At 37.0% G+C, this 22,473-nt stretch overlaps 1 protein-coding gene across 2 annotated transcripts; it reads right to left on the bottom strand.

Annotated features, from left to right (window-relative positions):
* Positions 1–2,823: 2,823 nt before the first annotated feature.
* SPACA1 (sperm acrosome associated 1) lies at positions 2,824–21,999 on the bottom strand. Of its 2 annotated transcripts, XM_067011207.1 has the most exons (9): positions 21,910–21,999; positions 20,467–20,579; positions 19,560–19,613; positions 16,152–16,208; positions 11,250–11,351; positions 10,393–10,499; positions 9,286–9,421; positions 3,585–3,705; positions 2,824–3,055 (listed from the first exon to the last, which is right to left on the bottom strand). In XM_067011207.1, the coding sequence occupies exons 2-9, from the start codon at positions 20,474–20,476 to the stop codon at positions 2,911–2,913; spliced, it is 732 nt and encodes a 243-aa protein (XP_066867308.1). In that variant the 5' UTR covers positions 20,477–20,579; positions 21,910–21,999; the 3' UTR covers positions 2,824–2,910. The 2 variants fall into 2 exon arrangements, with proteins under 2 accessions (XP_066867308.1, XP_058939364.1); XM_059083381.2 differs by lacking the exons at positions 19,560–19,613; positions 20,467–20,579; positions 21,910–21,999 and adding an exon at positions 18,706–18,943 and having other exon boundaries at positions 2,867–3,055.
* Positions 22,000–22,473: the final 474 nt, after the last annotated feature.

The raw sequence follows: 22,473 nt of genomic DNA, 5'->3' as shown, positions 1-22,473 counted from the left end.
TTATTCATCCCAGTTTTAGTTAATTTTAATGGCTGTCTTGGGTAATTGAACAACTCCAAGAGAAGGATCTTATCTTTTCTGCTTTTTTTGCACAGACTGTATTCCTAGTGCCTAGTACAGTATCTGGCTCATGGGGTAGCCCAATGAATGTTAGTTGATTGGAAGGACAAACGAAAGATTCTCTTGGTGAGTACGGTGTTATTTGAATGCTTCACAAAATCCAGCTGCTGCATATGCAGAGACCAATGTCCTGGGGTCCAAAGGAAGGTCTCTTTTTGGTATATAATTGCTTACATTTTTTTAATCTCTTGGATCCAGACGCAAACTTCAAGGCTTTTTTTGTGGATATTTTGGTGACCAGGAAAAGTAACAGATGTCTGGAATTTAGGAGTAGATGGGAACTAGAAGATGCCTCTGGCCTGGTCTGCCTGGAGAGGAAAGTGACTGGCCCCATTAATCTTTAGTGATGTGCAACAGAGACCCCCATGGCCCATGGCAGCGAGAGATCCTCTTACACACAGACTATGACCAAGTGGCAAAAGACAGAGGGTTTTCATGAGACCTGGAGTGAGTTCATGGAGACCTGGAACATATTATAATCCACCTCAATATAAGATTTTTCAATTATTTGAACTTAATTCAGTGTGGTCATAGTACTTAAGAGAGGAGTTGTGGTCTTAGGAGGATGATTTCAAGAAAGTCCATCAAGGTGGGTCTGGATGAGTGAAAGGTCTAAGTAACACCGAAAGATCTAAGAGGGAAGGTGCTACTATTGTCAAGCTGCGTTGCTGACTTGTTGTGTGTTATACATTATGAAAGACTACCTCACTGAGCCTTGACTCCTCGTAGACAGACCTACCAGAGAGTCCTGCTCAAAAGCGTGTTTCTGAGTTGGGATGGCAGGCTTTCAATTTTGTTCCACAGACCACCAATAAGTTAGGAAAATGTTGCACCTATATCCCCTTGTTGGAGAGTCACAATGTATATAACACATTGATGGGAAGTCCTGTACTGAAGAAGTCTTTGACTCATTTGACCATGAAAATTTATTTTTCAGAAAACGTGTCACTCAGGATAGTCTTACTAAGGCTGCTGTATCAAACAGCCTCTATCCCTCAGTGCTTAAAATAACAGTTTATTTGTCTTTCACACTACATATCCACTGTTTATTGACTGGAGATCCTGTGCCATGTGATCTTTCTTCTGGGATCCAAGGTGTCAGAGCAGCCACCATCTAAACATTTCTGGTTGTTCTAGCAGAGAGAAGGGTGAGCTCTGGATGTTTTCACAGTGAAATGTTCTAGACTGAAAGTGACATTTGAAATCTGGGCTCATAACTCATTAGCCAGAAGTAGTCACATGACCCCACACAATCTCAAGGGGCAGAGGAGGTACTGCCCTAGCACATGGTTGGTAAGTAGACAGCCAGAAACATCCAGTGAACAGCACTGACAACTAAACCTGTTAACCTGACTGAACATTAGTGGTCATTGAAGTATAGTTGGAAACGACTGCTGTTCATGGTTTTAAAAATAAGAATTGACAGTAATTACTATTCAAGAATGTCTAGCATTTATGCTAAAGTTACATGACCATACTTAATCAGGAATAAGAAGTGGGAAGACTTATTTTTTTCCCCACACTTATATGGGGGAAGAAGGGGTGTCTCTCTCTCTCTCTCACACACACACACACACACACACACACACACAAATTCTTTTGAAAGATTTTAAGAAAACAATTTCTTTTCACTTAAAATCTCTAGTGGAATTCCTACAACAGATAACAAAATAATTTTCCACCCAATTCTTCATTGCTTCTCTCAAATACAAATGCTGTGTAACAAAAAGCATGGATAATTCCACAACACAGCCTCTGTCTAGGCTACCAGAGGGAGGTATACCATAAATGACCATCTACAATGACTTTTTCACAGATGTGCAGTTAACGCTTTCATCAGATAAATCCCATAGTGATAGCAATAAAGTTGGCATACAGTTCATCTAAACAAAAAATTAAGTGTATTTTGTGTTACTATCACAGACTCTGAAAATTAATTTCTGATGAAGTCTACCAAATCAAATTATCTAATGTCTCGTTATCTTGTCTGATAGTTGACCACAACTGTATCACATAATGACACAGCACAAAAAGCCAGTGATGATATCCAGATATAAGTTTTGAGATGTTATCACCCGCATACCAAACACAATGAAGGTACTTACCAGTGGTCATGCAAAACTCCTTAATTCACTGTTTCTGTGAGAATTACAGGGCATGTTAAATTCATGTCATTTACTCAGCCATCCCCAAGTTCCTCCTCAGTTCTTCCTTATATACTTCCTATATGTGATCAAAATTAAATCACTTAATATATGTAAAATGCTTTGAGCAATGCTTGGCACATAGTAGCTACTAAGTGTTGGCTGTTATCATTATTATTATTTCATGTGTTAAAAGTGATGCTTTGTATGTCACATGCCCTGCAGAGATAATAAAGTATGGTTTGCTTTAAGCAAGTTCAATCCAGTGCTCCCAGCAGGGAGAAAGTCTAATATGCAAAGCATCTTCTATATATTTTTTTCTTGTTTGTGACAGAACAGGCAAATCACCTTAGAAGTGATCAAAGTGATCAAAAATGTGTTTAAAAGATTTTGTGTGTGTGCCTCTAGATAAAAGCTACCATGTGATTACTTGAAATGGTAAATGTTGAGAACAAATTTAAAACTTTTTCATAACTCCATCACAAAGATGCACTGATTAAAACAGCCCCTTCTCATACTGCATTACCTTCAGACTATAATAAATCACTTACAATATTGTCAAAGTATTTCACTATATATTTTATTTTTATAATAATGAATCTGATATGCTTTAATCTCCTTTGGTTTGCTATACATCATCCATACATCATTCATTCCATTCACTTAAAGCATCATCTTCATGTCCAGGTATTTCTGTTGGTGATTGGTCAAGATAGGTTGAATCTTTGTATCTCAATGAACTCAGCTCAGTCGTCGAGGCTCTTGCCCCCCAGAAATCTTTGACTGCCACCCTGGAAGAAAAACATTTTAAAAATCTTTTATGAAATGAAAACTAAATAGATTTATATTTAGTTTTCTATATATAGAAGTGCCTTCTTAGTCATGATTTATTTTTAGTGTGTGGTGCACCAGCTGCATTGTGATAGTAGATGAGCCCTCAGATGTATCAGGGGGTGATACTCATGTAGGTATTAGAAATATTCTCATATAAATGAATTAGTAGGTTACGATAACCAACTTTTAAAGTTGTGATAACTACAACCAGACAACACAAATATTAATTCAATAAACTTTTTTCTTTAGCAACTACTACGTAAAATTGTAAAAATTGCATTTAAAAGCTTTCTCATGGCTGGGGATCAAGTCATGAGATTAGGTAGCTTGAACCAGGAGAGTCTCAGGAGGGATGAAGAGAGTTGGACAGTTTCAAAACCCATGTGAGAAGCATCATGGACAGGGCCTTGGGTTCAACAGACAGGGAGGGGCAGACAAGGAAGACATCAATCAAGGGTGATGGCTTAGTTTCAGTCCTTCACCTACCAGTTTATAATTATGAAGATCAGTACAAAGATCACGAATACACAGATAATAACTCCTATGGTCAGAACAAAAACTAGGACTGCATCAATGTCTGGTCGGCTTGATCTTTTCATCTGCAATTCTAGAGAAAAAAACACCTGATGATTATTACTACTGGAAAATAAAAGAAAATGGATATCTAAATGGAAACTTTATATTTGAAAAACAACTCTAGAAAAATACAGAAAGAATTAGTAGAAACAAAGTTATTAATGAACCTCTGCGTGTTAGAAATGTCCTTTTCAAACACACAGAAAAGTTGAAAGCATTTGACAATAAACATCCCACCACCTACACACTACCATCAACATTTTAACTACCCCTCTATCCATACTCTTCTCAATCCATTGATTCATCTTATTTTTTGATGCATTTCAAGATAATTTGCTGATGTCTGCACACTTCCTACAAAATTCTTCAACAGGCATATCATTAACTAGAGTTCAATATTTGTTTACATTTTTTCTTTTGAGGTAAAATTTATGAACACCAAATTGCACAATGATCTTAAATGTGCATTTATTTCGTTTTGTCAAATGAAAACAGACATATATAATTCAAACCCCTGAATATACCCAGAATATTATTATACCCCAAAAGTTTCCTCGAGCCCCTCCCAGTTAATCCCTACCCTAACCTCTAGGGACAACTACTGTCCTGATTTTCTTTTCCACCACAGATTAGTTCTACCTGTTCTAGAACTTCATAGGGATAGAAACATACATTATGCATTCTTTTGTGTAAGGCTTTTTTACTCAGTATAATGTTTTGGAGATTCAACCATATTGTTGCATGTATCAATAGTTTTTTTCTTTTTTATTACTGGGTAGTATGCCTCAATTAGTTTATTCAATCTCCTACTGATGGACACCTATGCTGTTTCAGTTTGGGGTTATTATAAATAAACTGCTATGAACATTCTCACACCAGTCATTTTGTGAACGTACATTTCCATTTCTCTTGGGTAAATACATATGAGCGGAACTGCTGGGTCATAGGGTAGAGGTATGCTTAGTTTTCCAAGAAACTGCAAGATCTTTTCCCAAACTGATTGTACTTGCTGTACATGTTTTATAAATTTTTTTCTCTCAGATTTTGGCTTGCCTATTCATTTTCCTAATGATTCCTTTCAAAGAGCTGAAGTTTTAAACTTTTTAACGTAAGTTTCAGGTGTACAGCATTATAATTTGACATCTGTATCCACTACAAAGCTATCCCCACCACAAGTCTAGTTACCATCCATCACCATACAGTTGCACTCCCCCCTTCATCCATTTCACCCACCCCTGAATTCCCTTCCCCTCTGGCAACCAGTAATCTGTTCTCTGTATCTATGAGTGTGTTTTTGTTTTGTTTTTTGTTTTAGATTCCACATATGAGTGAAATCTTTGTATTTGTCTTTCTCCATCTGACTTACTTCACTTAGGATTAATACCTTCAAGGTCCATCCACACTGTTGCAGATGGCAGGATTTCAATTTTTTTATGGCTGAATAGTATTCTATTGTAAGTATATATACCACATCTTTATTCATTTGTCCATCAACGGACGCTTAGGCGGTTTCTGTATCTTGGCTATTGTAAATAATGCTGCTGTGAACATAGAGGTGCATCTATCTTTTTGAATTAGTGTTTTTATGTTCTTTGGATAAATACCCAGAAGTGAAATAGCTGTCTTATGGTAGTTCTATTCTTAATTTTTTGAGGAATCTCCATACTGATTTCCATAGTAGCTGCAACAACAGTGCACAAGGGCTCCCTTTTCTCCACATCCTCTCCAATATTTGTCATTTCTTGCCCTTTTTGATAATAGACATTCTAACAGGTGTAAGGTAATATCTCTTTGTGGTTTTGATTTGCATTTCCCTGATTAGTGATGTCAAGCATATTTTTATGTGCTTGTTGGCCATCTGTATGTCTTCTTTGGAAAAAATGTCTATTCAGATCTTCTGCCCAATTTTTAATCAGGTTGTTTGTTTTTTGTTGTTGTTGATGTTGATTAGTGTGAGTTTTTATATATTTTGGCTATGAACCCCTCATCAGAGATATCATTACAAATGTCTTCTCCCATTCCATAAGTTGTCTTTTTGTTTTGATGATGGTTTCCTTTGCTGTGCAGCAGCTTTTTAGTTTGATGTAGTCCCATTTGTTTATTTTTGCTTTTGTTTCCCTTGTCTTTGGAGTCAGATCTACAAAAATATCGCTAAGACCTATATGAATAAGGTTACTGCCTATGTTTTTTCTAGGAATTTTATGGTTTTAGGTCTTACATTCAAGTCTTTAATCCATTTTGAGTTAATTTCTGTGTATGATGTAAGATAGTGACCTTTTTCCATTCTTTTGCATGTGGCTGTCCAGTTTTCTCAACACCATTTTTTGAAGATGAAGTTTTTTATTCTGATGAAGCCTAATTTAGCAGTCTTTCCTTTATGGTGATTGTTTTTTGTCATGTCTAAAAAGAAACTTGCCTACTCCTGAATCATACAGATACTCTCTTATGTTTCCTTTTTTAAGCTTGATGGTTTTAGCTTTTACATTTAGGACTATAATACATCTCTAATTTTTGTATACATTGTAAAGTAGGAATTGAAGCTCATTCTTCTTTATACGAATAGCCAAACACCACTTTTAAATCAGCATTCTGTCCCATATCTTTCTGTTCTTCCTGAAGATAATGCTATTATGGAGACATGACCAGTCTACCATATGCATTATAAGACTGCTACATTGTAAACTGATAAAAATTCAATTTATATCAAGCATTACTTACTCAGTGAATTATGTAGCTTTCTTTTGGCTCTTCCTGTTCCCTAAATCATAGACTCATAAAAGATTCATGTGGGGAAGGGCCAGAAAGATTATCTTATACAACTTTTACACAGATAAGTAAACCAACATCCAGGGAGATATAATGATTTGTGCAAGCTATGTTTTATGTATTTTAATATTTTGGTAAGTACCACTCTAACAGAATTAGCCTCATATATGGGCAATCTCAACTGCTTATTCATCTGGATTTTCTTCCTATTCTTTAAACACCATGGAGTATAATTTTCCATTTTCCTTGGTAATTCTAGAGCTATAAACTCAATTTAGTAAGCTCGCTAAATAGTTCCAAATATGATAGACAATTTATATCATATTTATATTACAACATTGTTGGATTTTAAAAATCTTTTTATTTTTGATAATTTTAGATTTATAGAAGCAGTGGGATTTTTTTAAGCTCAAATTTAAAAAAACCTTTTAGGATTAAAACTTGAGAAGAAATGCAAAATTTCTTTCCATTTATCTACTACCCTGCAATACTAGCCAAGAGAAGATGAAGAATGAGAGGTTTAAAGATCCTGGTTCATTTCAATGGTAGTCTTCTTGCAAGGGTCCCTTAGATTACTTTTATATCTAATAAAAAAATAGTCTTCATTTCTATTGAAATTTTCTGATGAAAAACAGGCTGAATTTCGATGCTCTCACTTTTTAGAAAAACTAAGTTTATGTTTTTATTAGTTTCTTAGGGCCACCATAACAAAGTACCACTAACTAGGTGGCTTAAAAACAACAGAAACATATTGTCTCACAGTTTTAGAAGATAAACGTCTGAACATAAGGTGATGGTAAGGTTATGCTCTCTCCAGTGGCTCTGGGGAAGGATCCTTCCTTTCCTCTTCCAGCTTCTGGTAGCCGCAGATGTTCTGTGGCTTGTGACAGCATAACTCCAATCTCTGTGTGTCTTCACATGGCTGTCTTCTCCCCGCGTGTCTTTGAGTCTTCACATACATTCTCCTCTCTCTCTCTGTGTCTCTGTGTCTAAATTTCCTTCTTCGTATAAGGACACTAGTCATATTGGATTAAAGGCCCACTCTCCTCTAGTGTGTATGATCGTGTCTTAACTGAATTAATTACATCTGCAACTACCCTATTTCCAGACACGGTCACATTCCTGAAGTTCTAGGAGTTTGGACTTGAAAGTATCTTTTCAGGGGGACATAATTCAATCAAAACCGTGCCTAACTATGAAAGACAACTATTGTGGAAGTGAAAAACCTGTTATATGAGAGATGGATGGGACATTTTCATTAACTAAACCATATTTACCCTGAAAATATTTCAATCATGCGTTTGTTTCAAGCCAGTACCATATTGTGTGGACATTTATAGCCAAAATATTTGTTTGATGTCTAAAGAGCCAAAAGGGTCTGTCACAGCAGTATACCCAATTGTACTTTTTAAAAGAAACTAATAAATACCAAAGTTTTCTGAAAACATTTTGTCATTTAATCAGTGCATGTGCTGAGATGGCAGAGCTATCCCACCAGCCTTGGACAGCTACAAGAGAGAAAAATCAACTTTGTCTCACTTGCTGACACTGGCGTCTGTGCTCCAGCCCTTAGCTTACACATGTTGCCTTCTAACATAAGAAGAGCTAACCACTACTAAGCCGTCCTAACAGGGACCAAGCTGTGGGGACAATAACTGAGAATGGCCTTTGAATCCTTTAATATCCTGAACTATGACTCATTGAGATACTTTTTAGTTGATGATGTTTGGTCCTTTTTTGCCTTTTATAGCACTTTATTGAAATTATCCTTTTAATAACACCTGTTGTCCCAACATAGGAGTAAGGTTATTAGCTTTCACCATAAAGATGGTTTTTTAAGGACACTGAACAACACATCAAAGAAAGTTATAGTTTATTTTTTTAAATCACCCCAAAAACACCTTAGCTTGTTTCCAGTTCAATAAAGGGTGTTATGTTTCATGGTATCTCTAGACTGCAGCTTGAGTTCTTTACTTGGGATTGAGAAATAGCTTCAAGAAATCCATGAACTCTCTTAAAATTACAGGTAACGTTTGGCATGTTAGTATATGTGGGTATTTTTCTGGGAAAAGCCTCCCGAGTCTTGATTGGATTCTCAAAAGAACTTGTGACCAAACCCCTCACACACCCCAAAACACAGATGACAACAATAAAAATGGTTAAGAGCAGTTCAACAAAAGGAAATAATTATTTGGAGATAGAAGACATCATAGTTTAAATTGAAAAGACATGCACATGGATCCTTTTTGCAAAGGAAGCACAGTTTCTAACATGTAAAATTATGTTTGGGTCAAGATTTGCCTTTTGTGACATACATTGAGGACTGTATTATTGTTTCATAAAAAAAGCCTTCGAATGAATAATTTTTAAAAAGATATGCTTTGCCATAATGTTTCTTAATTTTATTTATTTTACTGTATCAAAACTTTCGTTAAGCATCCATTAGAATTCTATGTATCCATTTTCACCTCTGTGATAGAAGTAAAAGTAAGAATATAATTCAAGTTAAAGGACTGTTCTTTGGAGACACTTCAGGAATACACCAGTTTCCCAAAGTGAGGTACATCTGACTCTACTTTGTGGAAAAAAATAAGAATTAAGTATTACCTTGTAGAAAAGTCTAAATGGTATAAAACTAGTGGTTCCCAAAATGTGATCTCTGGATCAACAGCACCTAGGAACTTGTTAGAAATGGAAATTCTTGTGCCAGCTCCACTAAAGATCTACAGAATCAGAAATTATGGGGGTTGGGCTAGTGATCTGTGTTTCAACAAGACCTCCAGGTGATTTTGATGTGCTTTGAAGTTTGAGATATAAGCAAACCAAAACATTGCTGGGTACTTACCAGTTGTTGTATAGACTGTGAATTTAATAGATGCTACTATTTCATTATTATCCAACGTTTCACACTCAAAAGCCTTAGGATGAGTATCCCTGTGAACCTCCAGGATTGCTGAATCATTTGCAAGTATAATGGCTTGCTATTTTAAAAGAAAAAAAGAGGTATCAACATTCTTCATGAAAACTTAAGATCAGGAAACGATTTATTTCTTGTAACAAAATAAGAGTCATTTTCTCTCAGTCTAGGACAGTAATTAATTATGCACATGTATTTTAAAGTCAGATAATCCAGATAACAAGTACCAACTTCCTGCCTGTGTGAAGCAGGGCAAGTTACTCTCTGCATCTCAGCTGCAGCTGGTCCTCCATATCCTTGGATTCCATGTCAGTGGACTCAACCAACCAAAGATTTAAAATATTCAGAAAAAAAATTCCAGAAAGTTCCAAAAAGCAAAAATTGAATTGGGTGCACAGTAGTATTTACTTGGCATTTACGTTTTATTTACAACTATTTATATAGCATTTACATTGTATTATAAATAATCTAGAGATGATTTAAAGTATATGGGAGGATGTACTTATGTTATATGCAAATACTATGCCATTTTATATAAGGAACTTGGGCATCCCCAGTTTTGGTATCTGAAGGAGTCCTGGAATCAATCCCCTGAGCATACTGAACAACAACTGTACTTATCTGTAAAATGGGTATAATGATGGGAATTACCTCATAGATTGTTATGTGAGTAAAAGAAACTCTAACACTTTGTGTATGTCTGGCACTGAATAAGTCCTCTATTAATGTTAGCTACTGTTATCAGTACTGTTTGTACTATATATACAAATGAAACCCTTGCTTCCAAAATAGAACACTTTATATAAAATAGGTGTTTTTAAGTTCTGATAATAGCTGGCCCTAAGGCATATGTAAAGTCTTAGCCTCCCTAAGCAATGAAAACATTTAAATCCCAATAATAATAAAATTGTATGATTTTAACTTCATTTTTGCAAACTGCTTTTAAAGAGAAAGTTTTCTGAGAGTCATCAAGCACTGGGAAACACATTTTATCACTCACTAGAAAGCACCAAATTACATACATTCATTACTCACTTGGTCTGGCCTTAGAAGTCTCCAAATATATTTGAAACGGTTTACAGGAGATGTATGAACACATGCTAGCCTAACACTTTCAAGACTTTCTGAAATTGGTTTACCCCCTGAAAAAAAAAATTAAATACATATATACCAATGGGCATTGTAAACTGCTTTATACACAACACTACTTTTAAAAGTCACTTCCAACTTTAAAACCAATTACATGCTGGAAGTTAGCAAATGTATTACTGAAAGTTTGACTGTAGAGGAGCAGAGAGGCATCAAAGATTAAGTCGCCAAAAGCGGCAGGTACAAAACACCATACCTGTCTGTTCCTTCAGCAGAATAAATCGCGGAGAAGAGATAGCAAGGGCAAACTAATTAGGGATCTATTAAACTTTGAGATCTACTAGTGGCTTCCAATTTACTGGTTAGGGTCAGAACCCCCCCTCCTGCCCCATACACTCCACCCCTTCCATGTTTAAAGATAATGGAATCTCAGACTAGTGAAAGGTGGTATAGAGTGGCTCTCAAATTTCCCAATGTAAGGTTTACCAATCTACTGATAAGCTGTCACGACCAAAGTGTCAAAAGCGTTTTACTGGAGGACAGCCTCAACCACAGACCCTGAGTGCAACACGGTTCCAGTGTACTAGAGAGAATATATGTTAAATTTATCACTGAAAAAATGTGAAGCAAAAGTAGAAAGAGTTGTAACTGTCTAGAGAAGCAGAAGCTTAAGTTTTCTTATGAATTCCTTTCAGTATATCATTTGATCACCTCCTTCTACTCACGGCAACCTGAGGTTAAGGATATTTCCCCAGGGTAAATGCTTCCCCCTCAGTCTCCCTCCAATACATAGGTCAACTCACAGCCACAATCTACTGGTCCACGACATTCTTCCACCCGTACGATACATTTGGATTCACTCCCAGGGCATCCACTTGTTAATATAACTTCTCTGATACCAACACCTTTGGTAAAAGAAATCAGCAAATGTTAAAAAAATAATAATAATAATAATTCCAGAGTCCCTTTACTTTTCCACCTAGGTCTTTTTGAGACTTTTCTCCTAATCTCAGAAATTAAATTCCTAAATTCAGGGTAATAACATTTAGATACTTTTAGGTCCCTCATTTTGAATTATTTCATAAAACAGCATTTTCCAAAGCAAGTTACATAAAACACTAGATCCTCTGGTTGTTACAATAAGAAAAAGGATTCCATGATTATATACATTTTGAAATTATACATTACATTAAAATGAAAGGAACCTCTTTCCTCAGAATTTTAGGGGAAATTTTAATATGTTAGTAAATTAATGTGCTTTTACGTGCAAACTTTCATTGATCTAAGATGTAAAATTTTTACATTTTAATATCTTTGAAATCAGAATGCATCTTAGAATTGACAGCGTGTCAAGAATGGCAGCATTTTTCCTTTTTTAGAGATACATAAAATGTGATTATCACAGCCAAGAAAGTCTTAGATTTGATGAAATACAGTAGTACACAGGATCTTCCAAATTTATTTGACCATGAAACTTTTTTGTGGGGGGGTGGGGTGGGTTGAGCTTGCAGAGGAAATTACAAAAATTACATTTTAACATAAATGCTTTTTAATATCTAAATTGGTAAAAATCCCTGTATTAAATACTTCAGGACTATTAATGACCAAATCTCCATTTCCAAAAAGATACTCTCATTAGAATTGCCACACATTTCATAGCAAGAAATCACATCTTTACTGACTGATCTCAGATCTCCACTGAGTTTGCCCTACCAGAATTGAGGGAAATGATAAAAGCTGGTTCAGTGACGTGCTGAACATGCCCTGTGATAAGACTGTGTTGTCACAGGCTAAGGAATAGACCACCTTGATATCCTTTCTACCAGATTCCCTCTTTCAGTCCCTGCAAGATGTTAATCATAAAACCCATTCTTAAGGTAAGGGAAAATTGAAGTCTAGAGATGGCTTATAACAGTGCTTCTCAAACTTCAGAGTGCTGGCAAAACACCTGGAGACATACTAACATGTGAATTCTGATACAGTAAGTAGGTCTGCAGTAGGTCCTGAGGTTATGCATTTCTAACAAGCTCTCTCAGTCGATGCTGATGTAGTGAGTCTGTGGACCAAACTTTGAGACACAAAGGAGAGTACTCCATATAAGATAAAGAGAAGGAAGGTTGGAGGGGGAAAGGTCTCTTGATAAAAGAGATGCTTAAGAATGGCTGCAGAATGGCTCTCCTTGAATTTATGAATGGTACTTCTCTAGAGGCATAGCCTTATTCTGAAATGTGTATTTTCCAAGCAGGTATTTTATGCATTTATTTATTTAGCCAGATACAGTTTATCGCAATGATGTGTGTAGATGTGAGATGTTCTTAAGTCCATACTTAAAAATCTGCCTGCGTATTCCAAGAAAACTTTTTGACTGCTAAAATATTGTTTTGGGGATTCAACAGAATTTTCACTAAAGCATTTTTTCCTTTAAATAGTTGTTATAAATTGAAAAGATTTAATACTTAAAATTATAGACGTGAAATATTGCTTTTTATGGTGTATTTCCTTTGTAGAACTTATTACCATCTGACATATTACATGTTTTACATATTATTGGTGGGCCAAAAGGTTCATTCGAGTTTTTCCGTAAGATGGCTCTAGTAGCACTTAGTTGTCTTTAATTTCATTCGAAACAATTTTGTTAGATAGTATGTGACAGCTATCATATCAGCGTGCATTTAAAAAAAGACTTATCAAAATTGGTGAATTTTTGTGTAGTCATTTTAATATTGAAGATGGAAGAAAAAAGCAACATTTTTGGCATATTATGCTTTATTATTTCAAGAAAGGTAAAAATGCAACTGAAACGCACAAAAAGATTTGTGCAGTGTATGGAGAAGGTACTGTGATGGACTGAACGTGTCAAAAGCGGTCTGTGAAGTTTCGTACTGGAGATTTCTCACTGGACAATGCTCCACAGTCAGGTAGACCAGTTGAAGTTGACAGCAATCAAATCGAAACAGTAATTGAGATCAATGTTATACCATGCAGGAGATAGCGGACATACTCAAAAATATCCAAATCAAGCATTAAAAATCATTGGCACCAGCTTGGTTATGTGAATCGCTTTGATGTTTGGGCTCCAGGTAAGTTAAGCAAAAAAAACCTTCCTGACCATATTTCTGCATGTGATTCTCTACTGAAAAGTAATGAACACATTCGTTTAATGAAAACGTTCCATTTTTAAAACAAACTGACAGGCAATGAAAAGTGGACATTGTAACCATGTGGAATGGAAGAGATTGTGGGGCAAGCGAAATGAACCACCACCAACTACACCAAAGGCTGGTCTTCATCCAAAGAGGTGATGTTGTGTATACGGTGGGATTGGAAAGGAGTCCTCTATTACGAGCTCCTTCGGGAAAACCAAACGCTTAATTCCAACAAGTACTGCTCCCAATTAGACCAACCGAAAGCGGCACTCGACGAAGTGTCCAGAATGAGTCAACAGAAAACGCATAATCTTCCAGCAGGATAACACAAGACTGCGTGTTTCTTTCATGACCAGGCAAAAACTGTTACAGCTTGGCTGGGAAGTTCTGATTCATCCATCATATTCACCAGACGTTGCACCTGCAGATTTCCATTTATTTCAATCTTTACAAAATTCTCTTAATGGAAGAAATTTCAATTCCCTGGAAGACTGTAAAAGGCACCCAGAACAGTTCTTTGCTCAAAAAGTTTTGGGACGATGGAATTATGAAGTTGCCTGGAAAATGGCAGAAGGTATTGGAGCAAAAGGGTGAATACGTTGTTCAATAAAGTTCTTGGTGAAAATGAAAAATGTGCCTTTTATTTTTATTTAAAAAACCGAAGGCACTTTTAATCTCTTTGCCCCTACCAAAAAATATGTTCTTTGAAGGCAGAGAGTTTCCACTTCTTTGTTCACTGCTTTATTCCTACCACCTATTAACAATACCTGACACATAGCAGGCAAAAATTTAAAACCAGAAAACAAAAAAAAATTGCTGAATAAACAAATCTAATATATAATTTCTGAAGCACATCTTTTTTAAAAAATTTATTTATTTTATTTTTGGCTACTTTGGGTCTTTGTTGCTGCGCACAGGCCCTCTCCAGTTGTGGCGAGGGGGGCCACTCCTCACCATGGCTCACAGGCCTCTCACTGCGGTGGCCTCTCCCATTGCGGAGCACGGGCTCCAGGCACGCGGGCTTCAGTAACTGTGGCACGTAGACTCAGCAGTTGTGGTGCACAGGCTCCAGAGTGCAGTCTCAGCAGTTGTGGTGCACGGGCTTAGTTGCTCCACGGCATGTGGGATCCTCCCGGACCAGGGCTCGAACTCGTGTCCCCTGCATTGGCAGGCAGATTCTTAACCACTGCGCCACCAGGGAAGTCCCTGAAGCACATCTTTAAATAATAGAGTAGGACAGTATCAATTACTAGAATTGTCAAAAAAATAATTCTCTACCTGTGAAAATTTCTCAAGTAAGCAGCCAGAAGATGTAATTTGCAAATGAATAAACACAGGTTTATTACACAGAATTCCTCTAATTTTCTGACTCTTACACACTAAGAAGTTAAAAGTAAAAAACAGGTTTCAAACTATCTCAAGAGACAGAAAGTACAATAATGGTTGCAAGGGGCTGGGGGGAGGGGGGAATTACTGTTGAATTGGTGCGGAGGTTTCAGTTAGGGATTATGAAAAAGTTTTGGGGTGGATCGTGGTAATGATTTCATGACAATGTGAATGTGTTTAATTTCACTAAATTGTACATTTAAAAAATTGTTAAAGTAGTAAATTTTATGTTAGGTCTATTTTAACATCATTTAAGAAATGCTATCTCAAAAACAATTCAGGCACAATTTTTGACCAAAAAATTAAAAAACGTACATATTGTTCTGATCCATATTTACATGGACTTTCTGTCTTCTTATCCTCTGGTTTTTGTCCTTCCCTCCTGTCACTGTCTTTTTTCCAAGGCAGATTCTATTTAGAATAAACTGAATTTCATTGTGAATTATCTACTGTCTTCTTAGCACACTAGTCTATAGTGGTTCTCAAAAGATGGTCTTTAAAAAGCAGCATCAGCTTCATTTATGAACTTATTTAGAAATACAAATTCTTAGACCCCTTCAAAGGCCTAGTGAGTTAGAAATTTTGAAGTAGGCCTAGCAATCCATGTTTTAACAAGCCCTTCAGGCACCTAGGGTGAACACTTAAGTTTGAGAAACACTGGTCTATTATAGCATGTGTAGTCTTAATCCCACCCCCATGTAAGAGATTTTTATGTCCAACTTCTATTCAAGGAATGATCAAAATAAGTCATAGTTTTTGAATATTATTTTCCCCACAAAGCCAATACCTCTTTTCTCTAAGACATGACATATAAATTGTGAAAATGTATCATTTAGAATAGGCTATTACAAATAAAGTAAATTTCTTGATAGATTTGCCAGCACAGTATGTGGAAGACCATCTGTGAGATGTATCAGGAGATCTTTCATCTTCTGAACATCTGTGAGATAAAGTTTTACTTTGGTGAAAGCAGTTTATGTGCCCCTCCCCCCAAAATATATACATATAGGGAGTTGGCTTAAAGTGAGACTTAGAGGTTATGAACTGAAAATATCCTACCTTGTAAATCATAGATATTAGAAATAGAAATCAGTGAGAGATGAATGAAGAGTACACGTTGTTTTTACCCCCCGCCCCAATACAAATGTTATTTATCTGCTCTATGCTACTTACCGCATGTAACGGTGCACATCCCAAATTCTACTTCTTTGACTATTGTCCTATTTGAAACTAAACATAAATGCAAAAATACATTATTTAATCATAGGAAAACTTTCTAAGTGAAGAACTCTTACTTGGGGATGGAGGATACAAGCACTTATCATATGGAAAGCAGATATTTTTTAAGTTTTATTAAATCAGAAAAGCAATGCCATTCCTAGTACATCTTCCATTACTGTTTAAATCAAAAGAAAACTAAACCTTTGAAGAATTAAATTAGGAAATAACTTACAAAGATTTATATTTAAACCTTGTACATAATTTAAAAATAATGTTTTTCATCACTGTAATACATAGTGACTTAAAGTTATATAGGAGGTCAGAAAAACACAAAAAAGCCTGCCAATTATAGGGCCCAATTTTTTCTATTCTCTGTTTTCCAAAAAAAATTGAGTGCGTTATTTCTACCCCAAAAGAAGTAGTTATGCAAAGTGTTCATTAAAATTATGTTATAGATTGGTTCTACTCATTCTCAGGTTAAGATGGTAAATTATTCCTAAGAATTTATTTCGACACTTTATTTAGCAGGATAATCTAGGAATATATAAGTATTCGGGTAGCTAAATATTGTTGGTTTTAAATCTCATGTTTCTCTTTTTCTAATTGTTCTGAAATTTGACATGAATTCCACTAGTTGTAGTATATAATCAATTCTTCATAACTCAGATTAGGACTAAAAGCGCAATAAAAATAAATATTAAATGAGGTGCTAGAAGGTAATTTTTAAAAGGCATTATGTCCTGAGGCAACAATATTACACGGGAATACGCATCAAAATTGGAGTTCAAATTGCTACTCTACCACAAATTAGCTATTCTGAGTTTGGGCAAATTCCTTCAACTGTGTCAGGCCTATTTAACCCCTCTGCAAAATTTGGAAAGGAGAACCTATCTGATTATTATAAGAATTAAACATGATAACGTCCATGCAAGCATTCTGTAACTTGTTTAGCTCTACAAGCATGCTTAAGATAGCATAACCTCATTCACACTTCATTCATTTTGTACTTAATTTCATATAATTCTAAGATATTTTCCTATTTTGATTATTGTAATTTTTCATAAACACTTCTATACTTATAAGCACCAAATACAGTGCCTTGAATATACAGCAAGCAAATATACACTTGATGTATATATAAGTAAATCAATATTGACTTTGTGAAATAATTTGGACTATGACTTTGATCAAGTCTGAATTGACATTTTTGCTTGAAATGCTTGGATACCTTCTGCTGGTACATTACAAAACACAAATTTGAATCTAAGGCATTATAACTCCATCACCTGGGTTTAGCCTAAACTCTAGCATTTACAGCTAGAAGTATCCCTTGACCAGTTTAAGTTGTTAATTACTTTTAAAACTAGAGGGAAGCGATAGCTACTATGCTTTAGAATAAGTTCTTTTCTACCCTAGTCCTCTTTTTCATATTTCCAAAGTCAAGGACTTCTCCAAGCTCTCTGAAATGTAATGTTATCAGGGCAGTACAAACCTCAACTCCACCATTAACATCAGATAGTCAATTTCTTTATGTCGCTGAGAGTCACTATCCGTCATCAGGAAATAAAAGAATGGCTGATAAATACAGCACCTACTTTGTACTTATAGGAGACATAAGACTGCCAGGGATATTTAAAAGAATCTCAGCTGGGTCATTTATGGAGGGAAGGGAAGCATTCTCCTTTAGATGGCTGAAAACATGCAACTGACCTTTTACCTACAAGCACGTGAGTTACTAATCAATATAACATGTACCACAGCTTGTCAACTTTTATTGCTTAGTGTGCCAGGAGAATAAGGCAAATTTATGTATCAAACACAGGCTGTCTTCGTTGGTTAACATGCATTATATCATCTAACAAAGCCTCTAGCTGGATCCCTTTATTGGTGTTTTCTACTGCCATTGTTCCTTTGTGACTCAAAGTTGAACTTACAAATAAAACACTATCACACTGCAGAGGTGCTCAAGGGTGGAGGCTGCATGAAGCTGACACGTGGCTTCCGGGGAATTTTGTCAGCATCTTGGTCTATCTAGACGTGTCACCGTGAGGGGAATTCAGAACTCCCTTGGGTTCTAACCCAAAGTGAAAATGTGAAAAGGAGGAAGACCTAAGGCAATTTGGAACTTCAAGAAAAAAAAAAAATCTGCAATGGAAAGGAAAAAACATAACTGCAAGGGGAGTCAAAATCGGTCCCCGTGGTGGGAAGCTACTCTCTGACGTTTAAAAAAATAAGCATCTATTCCCTTGTCCTGAGCAATATTTAGAGCAGTATTTCTGTAACAATTTATATACGTGTGCTCGTTTATCTTGCTCTGGCCTTGGAGAATTAGCACATCTTTTTTTTAAGGCCATGAGGTGTAAGATAATGTATAAATTCGGGGTTGTTTTCGAGAAGAGCTCTACAGATGTTAACTTGGATAATTCTCATCGTCCTCAAAGAGCAGGGAAGGCTTGACCCTCAAAGGGTGCCTGCGGGTCCCCGCCAAGGAGCCTCCCATACTTACCATCCTCCTCGGCCTCAGCCTGGGGCTCGTTCTCGGCCTCGCTGTAGCTTACTTTCTTCTCCATGGCCTCGTTCTCGCCCTCGCCCTCGCCCTCGCCCTCGCCCTCGCCCTCGTTGGCCAAGCTGGGATCCTGGAGCGCGGTGATGTTGATTCCGAACGTTGACTGGAGGCCCGCTAGGAGCAGCCAGCCGACTATCAGCAGCAGGCCGTCGGAGCAGCCTGAGCCCCCGGGTCTCATGGTTCTCGGCACGGACGGCCGCCCAAGATGCAGTCGCAGCCGCCCGCTCCCGATGAGAGGTGCTTCGAAGAGAGGAGCCGCCTGACTCCAAACGCCCACACAGTGCCCCGGCAACCACTGAGGCGTCACGGAACGTCACCAACGCGCTGGGCCCACGGCACGCGCGTATGCCTGACCGCAAGGCGTCCCGCGGGCCGCTTCCGACGGCGCTCGGGTCCGCCCCGCCCCTTCCGGCGCTCTAGGCCAATCCGGCACGCTAGGCGGGGCCACGCCTTCGCACTTCCTCATTAGGAGAGCAGCCAGGCAACTGCTGTGTGTGCCCGTTTTTCCTCACCCTGCTTCCTGCCGAAAGGTACTCGTCCTTCCTGAGTTTACGCCTCTCCAAACCAGACTCCCTAGAGCCCTCAAGCACTCTCTATATGACTTGGCTTCAAATTACTTATGCACAATAGCCAACTCGGCGTGTATCAAGAATGATTCACCATGGCCTTGTTAAGTAGGTTGCCCCAAACTTGATCCGTATCTGCAGGTGAGGCGATTTGTAGAGGATATAGGGGGTGCACTTTCTCCCTTTGATCTGAACACTATTGCTGTTGCAGCTCAGGCATGTACTCACGTTTTAAGACTTTGTGCAGTGCCATCAGCTCCGCGCGCGTGGGGCTTCGTTGAGCTAGAATGCGAGGTGGGGGGAAAGGAAAGGAGAGGGGAAGATGCAACTACTGTCAAACTAGTTCTTCTCCTTTCTCTATTGGGATAGCTGATGCTTTGGCAACCAAATATCGGACTTAACCTTTGTCCCTTGTGAATGACTATCTTTGTGCTTTTGGCCTATTTTTTAAGGTCTCATTGAGATTCTTCTGAAATCTGATTCTGTTGCCTTAATATATTAGATATTTCTCCCAAGTTTGATTTGGAAAAAGTTTCCTTCTGATCACTAACAAAATGTTTAAAAGGGCAACAGGCCAAGAATAGAGCACTGAGAAGTCAGTCTCTGACAATGATCCACTAATCCACACGTTGATTTAACCCAAGAATCAATTCTTTTACTAAAAAAGAGTCCTGTCTTTTACTAAGGTTGAATCAGACTGGAAGCAAGAATACCTTGGCATTCCCACTTGAATCAGTAGAAAATATTAGAGGTAAGTGTAACACCCCACTGCCCTCTTGATGGTACTTAGTATCACTGTGTCCAATTTTGTCATAGAAAGAAATGAAATTCAGTTAGGTTCCTTCAATTAATGGTGTTAATTTCAAGAGGTCAGCTCTAATTAATTAAAATTTCTTGAAGAATAGACTCATAGGCTTTTTGAGTCAAAGGAAGCTTAGAAATAACCTAACACTCCAAGTTCCTCATTTTTAGGTGAAGAAATTAAGAACTGGAGAGACGGGGGCAGGGGGTGTGATGAATTGTGTGATTAGAATTGACATGTATACACTGATGTGTATAAAATTGATGATAAATAAGAACCTGCTGTATAAAAAAATAAAATAAAATAAAGAACTGGAGAGATTAAATGACTTACCCAAGATCATCCAGAAAATTATCTGTAGTGCAGGGCCTCACAACCACATTTCCTGAATGCTCATTCAAATTAACAATGAAGAAGCAGTCAGTGGGTAGTCAAGAGTTCAAGGACTGAAAAAAAATTAGGGTTAAAATTTTTTTATCTTGCTATTCCACATTTGATTTGATCTAATAGCTATAATGTGGTATTAAGAAAATATTGATGAATAGATGGTTTGATGGATTTCTGTCTCGGATTTGAAACAAAGCTCATTTGGCTATGTTTCTATATAATATTATCCCCTACCTTGAGGTTTAATGTCTAAATTCTTATGACACATGGGCTGAAGAGTAATCTACTACAGAGTGAACTTCAGGCATAAACTGGCTTTTGGAACATATGAACATCCAGCCTCAGCAGACTAACAGCTAAGCAAGTAACTGAGAAACCTATTAGGAGGGTCTTCAGAGCCACTTATTTGTAGCGAAATTAGATTACTTGAAAGAAAAATGAAATTTTTACTTGAATTTTTCTTTCAAAAATGCTTTTAGTTTTGAAAATAGTGAGACAAGAACTGCTAAGAATGGTCAGTATTAAAGTTCAAATTGGTATTGGTAAGGAGGCCATAATAATATTTTATATCAACTAAAATACCATAAAATATTATAGCAACTCACAAGATTGTGAGGGAAATTAAAATGAGAAATTAAGAGATGATCTTGAGATATAAAGATGTTTGTTTCATGGCCAAATGAGTACAAATTTTTTCTTTTTTAAATACTGAGAAAAATAAGTCACCCATTATGCTTTCAAGCACAAACTTGAAAAAGAAAATCTGTAGTATTTCATGGCAACATTGTTGAATTCTTCATATTTAGGACACATCTTTTTCCTGAAGATGGTATCTTTTGGTATCCTCTTTCCTGAAGAGGAAGTCCTGTGAACTCTAAGGTAAGTGATTTATTTCAAAGAACCATTAATGACTAAGTAAACAGCTCCATAGAGAATCTGGATGGAAATTAAGGGCCTCAAAGAGGGCTGAAAGATTTTACTCTTAATTAAAGAATATTCAAATAATATCTGTAATAGCAGCAATACTAGTCCCTTATAAAATATTGTGTTCCTCACATAAGTTATAAGAAAAGTATCTGTCCTCAACAAACTTATAGTACTTCTAGTTGAAGCATAAATAAGTGAAACAAACATTAAGGGCATGGTATCAAGAGGGGTTGACCCTACTCTGACCTTACAGGTACCAAGGACCAGAAATTACAACCTCAATCCCTGATTTGTACCTCTGACCTCCTTGCCTCAGTTCACTCAGCTCTCCTCACCCTGCCTGGCAGTAAGCATCTCCAACTCCAGCTCTGGTTTCCAAGGAGTAAGAATTTCAGCAATTCTTCTGTGACTCCTCTGCCCACTCCACCCCAAAGTATCTCACCTAGGTTGGTCTGACCTTACCCTTCCTGAACTTCCTTTGTGTGAGCATACTTGGCATGTCTGGAGGCAGTAAAATCATTCCTTTATCCAGTCTCCATTCCATCTCATGCTCTGAAAAGGAAGACCAATTTGAAGGTTTGTGATATAAACACAAGATTCAAAAGCCCTGAATAGAGGATCACCATAAAAAAGAAAAAAGAAATGAATGAGAGAAATTACAAAGGAAGGATTAACAAAATGGAGTGACTGGCTGCCTAAGCAGATGAGGGAGAGGCACAAGTAAAGGGAATTAAGGAAAGTCAGTAGATGTTTTGTTCAGATAGGTTAAGTTGGAGATCAAAAGGTTAAGGTTGAAATTAAGTTGGAGGTATCAAAAAACGTCAAGTGGAAATGTCCAATGACAGCTTGAGATAACCACACACACACACACACACACACACACACACACACACACACACACACACACAAATACACACAAAGCCAGAAGATGAAAACCACTGCCACTGAAAAGACATGCATGAAAAAAATATATGTACATCCACTTAATATAATATTCTAAGTATTGCTGTAATGTTACAATACAAA

This window comes from Kogia breviceps, chromosome 13 (assembly GCF_026419965.1).
Source record: "Kogia breviceps isolate mKogBre1 chromosome 13, mKogBre1 haplotype 1, whole genome shotgun sequence".
Lineage (NCBI taxonomy): Eukaryota > Metazoa > Chordata > Mammalia > Artiodactyla > Physeteridae > Kogia > Kogia breviceps.
Note: the sequence above shows the minus strand (reverse complement) of the source record. Positions and strands in the feature narration are given on the sequence as shown.